Below are 8787 nucleotides of genomic sequence, written 5' to 3' on the forward strand. Positions count from 1 at the left end.
TCCCCCCAATGCGACTTCCGTCATTCAGCCCCTAGATCAGGGGATCATCAACAGTGTGAAATGCGCATATAAGTGCAGGGTCATCGAGAAGCTCCTGCTGAACTTGGAAATCGAACGTGAGACCAAGATCGACGTGTACATGGCGATCGAGATGGTGGCAGCATCGTGGAGAGCAACCCGGTCCTCGATCGTTGTTAACTGTTTCCGGCATGCTGGCTTCCACACTTCTACTTCCGAGGCTGCGTCGGGCTCCACAAGCCCGCAAGGCGAGCAGGAACAGGCATCGCCCAGTTGTTGGGAAGAGCTTCGTCGGCGTGACCAGGTGGCCGCAGATCAGGACTTCGACGACTTCGTGAACGCCGACGCAGACGCGGACATTGATACAACAGAAGTTCTCGACGATGAGGAGATAGTGCAGCGTGTTTCCGGCGCACAAGAAAAGTCTGAAGAAGCGAAATGTCCGGATGCTGTCGAAGCTCCCGTGCCCACACCAAGCCAGGTGATGGACGCTGTCGACCTTCTGAGGCGGTTTGCTGGGGCACACGAGGGTGCCGAGGACGCTTTGGCCTCACTCGCCAGCGACGAAAAGTGTGTGCGCCCGCTGCTCATGAGGCGCGCGCAGGCGAAAATTACTAGCTTTTTTCACTAGGCAATAAATTTGTCGTTCTCTCGAGGGCTGCAGGCTTTTTTTCTTATTTTTTCTACATGCGCAGGCAGTTGTGCTCTTGCTCATTCGCGGAGTTCTTGTGCGCGCATATTTTAAAAAGTTTCGGCCCGTAGACTGCGCGAATGTGATACCGCGGTAGTTAGTAAGATGCCGCTGCGCTAATACTTCAAATTTATCCAATCCTACGCCCGAAAAATGATGTTCCCGATTTTACGAAGTTCCCGATTTAACGAAATAATTCGCGGGTCCCGGTGACTTCGTTAAATCGAGGTTCAACTGTACAGACAAGCGGGGTCATGCTGCTGCAGAGTTGCGAAGTCGCCAAGTGGACTGCAAACGGAAGGGCCTGAGCATGAGGACGAGTGCAGTCAAGACATGAACTGATATTTCTTCGATTTCCATTGCCTTTTCACTTCTGCTATGCCCCTGAGTTCAGTAAACATTTCCAAAAAAAGAAAAAGTGGAGCAGGTCCTAAGAGATCGCAAGAGGCTTAAAAACCGGTCTGGTCTCTCTCGGTCTTACTCAATCACAAGAGTGTGAACGGGCCTTAAATACGGTACAGTCGAACCTCGATATATTGAACTGTGCGCTGATGGCGAAATAGTTCGATACAGCCAGAATTCAATATATTAAATCACATCAGAAACGCGTCAAAAACTTGTTAAAAGCGCGTGGCCGTCGCGCTCCGCGAAGCGCCGACAGGCGGCACATGCGCGCCGACCGACCGCAGAGGCGGGAGCAGCCGCATTAAATTGTATCTGGTGCGGCTCGTACTTGGCGAGAACCTGGGGCCACTCTGGATCAAGTCACTTCTTGATATCCTCTTCATTGGCGTTCTCACTTTCCCCCGAGACTGTCTTACTGACAATGTTAAAGCGGGCCTTAAAATGTTGCAGCCAACCGCTACTGGCATTGAAGTTCTCGGCGCCGAGAATGAATGCAGAGGTCTTGGCCTTCTGTTGTAACATCGGTCCGGATACAGGAATATTCCGGGCCCTTGCGTCGATGAACCATTTGTGCAGCGGCTTTTCAACATCTTCAAAGGCAGCTTTGCGTACACGCCGCGTGCCTGAGTGCTGGTGCTGTTCTGCCTTGGCCTTTATGTCACTCTTGTTTTTCAGTAGAGTACTCAAAGTGCTTCTTGGTAGGCCTAAAGCTTCGGCGACGCTCGACTTTTTTTCTCCATTCTCAGCCCGCTGGATAGCTTCCAGTTTTGCAGCAAATGTCAGGGACGTCCGTTTTTTAGCGTTTGGAGCCATCACTCGTGCAAGGCAACACGACACACGAAAGAACTACGATCATGCGCGTAGCACTACCGATAATACCGAGGAGGAGGAGTCGGTGCGACAAATGCAGTGCGTCGTTGACCACAGTTTGTGTCGTTGACGTTGCGACAAACTATCCAGGCAGCGGCGTGCGCGCGCCGCTACGTTCAAATGGCGCCCTCGGCGTGTGTGTAGGCAGTCGGAAGCGCCCATTGCGCCACCTCTATCTTCGAGGATGTTGCGGGAAAGCTCGCCGCCTGTCAAAAGAGCGCGGGCTGTTTGGGGTGGCAGAGTTCGATATATCCATTTTATGCCCGACCCCTGTTCGAAATAAAAAATAAAAAATGCATGCGATTTTCCGCGTGATATAGAAAGCGTTCGATATAGGCAATAATTCTATATATCCGTGTTCGATATATCGAGGTTTGACTGTAGTTGTATGTGCTGCCAAAAGATGGCCCAACGTAGGACACAGGAGTATGTGGCACCTTGACTGATTATTTCTGTACTAAAAATGGAAGGATTTAGATTTTCTATTTCTTATTTCGTTTATTTTTGTAAACATAAATGAACTACAGTTAAACCTGCTTATAACGAACCTCCATACAACGAATTCCTCGATATCACGAAGTTTTTATAATCCCCGCCGCTACTCCATAGAAGCATGTGTATTTCTGACCTCTAACAAACTAGGAGTGGCAGGCACCCTGAAAATAACAAATTTTCCCCGCCAAATAGCTAGACCATTTGCCTCAATCTTTTAAAAATTTTAGCTTGACGGACAGCTGCATGCATCTGTTGGGCGGCTGCCCCGCCGCCGACAGCGCGAAACAATGTGATCGCTCACGGCGCGCGCACAGCTGCGGCAATGCTTTCGCTGCTGAGCTCCCGTGGAGTGCCGCAGTGTCGCTGGTGCAACACGGAGAGAGAGGGGAGGGACTGCCCAAGGGCCTAACGCTTCGGCTGCTCCCTTTCCTTCTTTTTTCAAACCATATTTCGTTGCTTCCGAGCCCGCGCTCACCTTGTGTTCGCGGGTTTTCAGCGGCCTTTGCGCCGGCTGCTGGAGAAGTCCTCTCCAGTCCGCTTCGTTATCCTAGCACCACGTGACACTAGGAGGAAAGCTCCATGGAGGAAAAAAAAAAAGGAGCAAACCATGGAGGAAAGAAAAATTTTAGGAGCGGGAGCAAGCATGCCGTCAGACGGCCAGCTTTCCCTAGCGAACCTCCTCTGGCGTCGCATTCTCCCCTCCTCGGGTTTGTCCCGCTTCCTGCATCCTCGAGAAAACACGCCGTGCACGCTTTTCTCATTTGTCGCTTCTGCGCCTCACTGCTTCTCCGCTCTTTTGTGATTTGCGCTTGCTAGTCGACTCCTTTGTCCTCGCATCTAAGAACTGCGTCGTTCTAAAGATGGGTGCCTCGACGAAGAAACAAAAAGTATTGACCCTTGAAGTCAAGGTAGCCGTTTTCGATGCGTTGCCGCAGGCAAAAAGAAGATGGACGTCGCTGCGAGATTTGGCATACCCGGCCGGTAGCCTGTCTACCATTCTGGATGCTAAAGATGCGATTCACAGTGCAGTGGAGGCTTGCACCAGTGGCAAGAAGAAGAAGCTGAAACAGTTCACATACGCCGACGTTGACAAGGCTGTGTGCACGTGGTTTATGGACACGAGGGCTCGAAATGTCCCCATCAGCGGCGCCGTTTTGCAGCAGAAGGCAAAGGACTACGCTTGCATCTTGGGTTGCAACGATTTGAAGGCGAGCGATCAGTGGCTGCTAGGCTTCAAAAACAGGTTTGGGATCGTTGGCAGAATGATTAGCGGCGAGTCGTCCTCTGTGGGCAGCGAGAGTGCCGCTTCTTGGGTTGAGAAGAAGCTGCCAGGAATTTTGCAGCAGTACGAGCCATGCGATACGTAGAATGCTGACGAGACGGCCCTATTTAATGAGATGCTCCCAAACCGCACCCTTACGCTGAAAGGAGATATCTGCCACGGCGGCAAGCAGAGTAAACGTCGCCTCACTGTCTTTCTGTGCGTGAATTCAGTCGGAAGTGACAAGCGGGTTCCGCTGGTCATCGGCAAGAGTGCCCGACCGAGGTACTTCAAAGGGGCACGGAGAATGCCTGTCACATACTCATCAAACACTAAGGCATGGATGACGCGGGACATGTTCAGTGACTGGCTGAAGGAGTTTGATGAGGACATGAAGAAGCAAGGATGCCAAGTTTGTCTCCTTGTAGACAACTGTACTGCCACCATGTCAAAGGCCTCCAGCTGACCAACATTGAACTGCAGTATCTGCCTGCGAACTGCACGTCGCTCATGCAGCCCCTCGACAGAGGAATCATGAACAGCGTCAAGTGCTCCTACCGACGTAGGCTAATCCAAAGGCTCCTTCTGGTCCTTGGTTTTCAGCGGGAGACAAAAGTGGACATTTTTCGTACGGTTGAAATGCTTGAAGCTCCCTGGCGTGAAACGAGTGTGGTCGTAATCTCAAACTGCTTCAGAAAGGCCCGGATAACTAAAGAGGTTGAAACAGCTGAGGAATGTCCTGTAACTGGCAGTGGAGAGGAGGAGCCTTCAAGCCCGCCCATCTTGCCGAAGCTTGGGTTTCATTGCGTGCAAACGGAGCAGTGCCAGACGACGTGCAGCTGTGCGACTTTTTGCATGCTGACTGACGACTGCACCGTCACTACCGAAGAGATGTCAGATGACGTACTCGTCGAAAGTGTCCGATATCAAGACGACGACGACGGACCTTCGGAAGTCGATGCATCGCGTGACTTGCCGTCCACGAAGGAAGTGTTGGATGCGATTGACGTTTTACACCATGCCGCGGGCTTGCTGGACGATGACGGGGCAATGTTGTGTGCGTCAATCTCATACAAGAGTTCTGTGCTACCGTCCGTCATGAACAAGCAGCAGAGCAAAATCACGCAGTTTTTTGCCGCCAAATAAATGTTCTGGGTGATGCCGACCTCCTCTTGTACTTTTGTTTCATTTGTGCATTTTTTTCCCGAATTTTTATGCCGAAACTACTTATAATGAAATCCTCTTTATAGCAAAGTTTTTCGAGAATTTGTCAAGTTTCTTATATCCAGGTTGAACTGTATAGCCTTTTCAGAATTGTACATCAGAGACACGCTCCGGCATAGTGAAAAGTTTCTGAAGATCGTCCACTAGGCTCAGCGTTGGCACACCCTTGACAGTTCCGACATCTGTTGGCGGCAGACGCATCTTGGCGAGCACTGTCGTGACACCGGCTGTGAATGGCACCGCAGAATGCCCGAAACTGGTTTTTCTTTTTTCGTTCTTGAATGTGATAAGTTTATCCGTCGACATTTTCACCGCAATCTTCCCCCACCTAGCCGCGCCTCTCTAGTAAATTGTGGCGCAATACGTTGAGAAACTGATTTTTCGTGAAACATCTAAAGTAAGTTCAAAGCGTTATTTATGGTGCACATACTCCAATTCTCAGATTTAATGCCTTACATGTACAAAGTGCGAGGCATGAGTTGGCATTTGTTTATGCTTGCTAGTCCTTGCAAAAAGCGGGTTTATGGGGCTTGCATTCCTTTTCATTCTCAACTTCACGTTATGCTCCCACCTGCACGATCCTGCCCCTTTTCAAAGCAAACGAGGAAAGGAGTATCTCTCGCTGACGTACAATCCGTCGAAGTCGGGCTTACTGGTGTTGAGCACAGAGGGCCACAGGTCTTAAGAAAATAGCAAAATGGAAAAAATAAGGAAATGAATGCTGTCGCAAATAGCTGCTTCGGATCCCCGGGAAACCACGGTTTTTGTTTCGTGATGTCTTTATATTCCACTCGCATTCCCGATAGCTTTTGCAAGCCGTGTAAAAGGTTTAGAGTGGGGCCTGAAACGTTAGGAACCCCACTAGAATCTCTCGTCAAGCGGAACTTATTGGAATGTGATTGAGCTTGTCGTCGAAATCACATTCCAAATAATCCACGAATGACCCATTGCGGCCGTGGTGGTCACGCCACGGTGGGCTGCGACTACCGCGACCAGCCACCGCAATCTGTAATTTGATGCCAAATTTGAAAAAAACAAAAAACGAAACCTTTCGCTGGTTTTTGAAAAATTAGAAAGAGCGAGCTGATCCCGGAGGCCGTGCCAGACTGCCAGTATTCCACTGTGTCCGGGGTCCTCACGAGTTTCTTACCAAACATGAACGCATATTTTATTATCTTTTGGAGCCTGTTTTGGGTACTAATATAATTTCCGTATGACATTTTTTTTTTTTTTTTTCGGTTCCCGGGACAATTGGTCCTGCTATTTTCCGACGTATCGCCATTAGCCACTTTTAAGTAGACCGTTGACACATGCCCTTATCTACCGTAATCCGTGAGCTTTGTTTGATTGTGATGTGGCCTAGGGATCTGCACGGGCTCAAGCTAGCCTAAAAACTCGACCCGACAGTCGGGTCGGGCTCAGGTGAACAGTACACAAGAGCACCGTTCGGGCTGGGTTCAGGTCGATTTATCCCGAACTGCGTCGGGCCTGGTTGAAAACGTCAGGACCCGACGGCCCGACCTTGCCAAACATTTTGGAATCAACGTAAATATTCTTTTTATCTTGGAAAACCAAGAAAGTATCAGAGAGTTTGTTTTACGGTATAAAAATATGCTTTAGCTATCCGTTTTTTCTTAAAAAGGGACAGTACAGAGAATATGACAATGCACATTTGTCTTCTTGAAGGTGAACATTTGAGAGAAGTCTCTCTGGTTGGGGAGCAACAATAATAATAAATAAAATATACACCAACCAAATCCTCGTATAAAGGCAAAACCCTACGTTTCGAGACCAGCTCAACGACCGTAGCCGCAGTCAACCCCTGAAGAAGAGACCGAGCTGGTCTCGAAACGTAGGGTTTTGCCTTTATACGAGGATTTGGTTGGTGTATATTTTATTTATTATTATTGTTACATTTGTCTTCTGTTTTGATTATATGACAGGAGTATGTACAGTGCTTGCAAGCTGTCTAGCTTGAAAAGCATCCAATAAAAATATTAAGGGCTAAAATTTGTCTCCTTTCTTCCATATGGTTTTATTTTGGCACGAGGCTGTTTTTGACTCCGAACCGGAGGCACTTTCAGAGCCTCTCTTTTGGACAATGAACCCTCGCTCCGATTGCCACCAGCCCACTGCCCACTACTTCAGGAGCAACTGACACTCAAATCGACTCTTTCATATATCCTGTGCACAGCGTTTCTTATTTTAAAGGCATACTACAATGAGATTTTGGCGCTTATTTTTTTGGTCTATTTGTGTTCAATGGAGCATTACCACATCAGACACATCAATATCTTGTTGAAAAAGACACGAAAAGGAATTTTAAAACGAGTTAAACGATTCGCAAAAAGCACCTGGTGGATGTCGCTAAAGCCTTGTTTTTAATGCCCATCTAGGAACCTTGACAGGTGGTGACGGTAATTGTCTTGCCTCCGGCCACAACGAGAGAAGTGCTGAAGGAGAAACTCCTCTCTCCCCAATACTCTCTTTTGTGTGTTTCAGAATTCGCTAGCTTCCCTCTACAAGACTATAGAAGATTAACCCGTCACTCAAAATTCATACAAAGACAGCCTTGGGGTTACTTGCGGGTGGCCCGATCGCTGGTGTGCTTCGGCTGCTTTTAGCGGATGCTACGAGTCATTGAAGCCTATCCAAGGCCGTGCGTGTGAATGTCATGTAACATTGGAGAGGGGGCACAGCGACGTGCGGAAAGCGTATCACGGGCTACGTCCACAGAGCGGGATTGGCTGGGATAGCTCGCACCGTCCGCTGCTTCCAGACGTAAGGTCCCGAAACAAACTATGTCACGATTGCGGCGGATGTGATGCGTCTCCGCTGGCTGCCCTCTGAGCGTTTGCCAGAGTGGGCCGTTTATAATGAAAAATACAGCCCTCAGGCTCAAAATACAAACGTGCGATTGTCACTTACGGATATTGTGGATCATATTCTGCCTATTTATGAACACGACGGGTATATTTGAAATTTTGTTAAAGTATCTCTTTAAAACCATAAATAGCCCCAGCAAAGGCGAACCAGGTGCAAATACAGCATCCGTAATTCTCCAAAGACATAACAATCTGCGGGGAGCACATAGTTCCGCATTTAGGCAGGAACTTTCAGACATGTAATCGCCGCTGTGCGTCAAAGGGTTAAAAGCCTGTTCACAGATACGCTGCAGCGTTACTCAGTGCTATAAACAAATTGCTGGCCTTCCACTATATCAGAGCCAATCCAATGCATGTACCCTGCCTTTCTTTGCTTACACGCACAACACTGCTTTAGTGTGGTACTTAGTCATGCTAACAGTAGCACTGATACAGCGCTGGCTTTGCGTTACCTCAGGGCTGAGATGCCTCTGTGAAGTGACCTTAAGGGTGTGTTGAATCCCCTTGGAGTGGTGAAGCAGTGGCTGAAGTGTGCATTCCTCTCCCCAGGCAAGATCAAGGAGGAGGACATCCACCGGGTGGTGCAGCGGATGCTCCGCGGCCGAGCCTCGGTGGCAGCGTTAGGCAACCTGTCCGGCCTGCCCCCCCTGGAGGACATAGAGACGGGGCTGCTGAGTAAGGAGGGCATGCTCCCCACCAAGCGCTTCTCCATCTTCAGGCAGTGATGACGCCACGCCATCCCCTTTTTGTACAAGCCTGGCAGTGACCCCAAAGAGCGCGTCGTTCTCTACTCTCTCCGGTGACCATGCCCCCATAACGGAGGGGTGGAGTCTCAAGACCACGTTGGCACCGCTGCGCTGGAACCAGACAACCGAGCCTTAAGGTCGTGATTAAAGAATAAAGTTAATAGTGATGACTCATGCTGGTATAAAGTGTGT

The 8787-nt window shown here is 49.3% G+C and overlaps 1 protein-coding gene across 1 annotated transcript in view; it reads left to right on the forward strand.

Annotated features, from left to right (window-relative positions):
* The window catches only part of LOC8033890 (mitochondrial-processing peptidase subunit alpha), a 74343-nt gene extending 65769 nt beyond the window's left edge, over positions 1–8574 (forward strand). Inside the window, exon 13 of the mRNA XM_029990418.4 lies at positions 8399–8574. Within this exon, the coding sequence (XP_029846278.2) occupies positions 8399–8574 (176 nt within the window). The remainder of the gene's footprint in view (positions 1–8398) is intronic.
* The last annotated feature ends 213 nt before the right edge of the window (positions 8575–8787 follow it).

The sequence above is a fragment of the Ixodes scapularis genome, unplaced genomic scaffold (genome assembly GCF_016920785.2).
Source record: "Ixodes scapularis isolate PalLabHiFi unplaced genomic scaffold, ASM1692078v2 PGA_scaffold3__209_contigs__length_174095766, whole genome shotgun sequence".
In the NCBI taxonomy this organism is placed as follows: Eukaryota; Metazoa; Arthropoda; class Arachnida; order Ixodida; family Ixodidae; genus Ixodes; species Ixodes scapularis.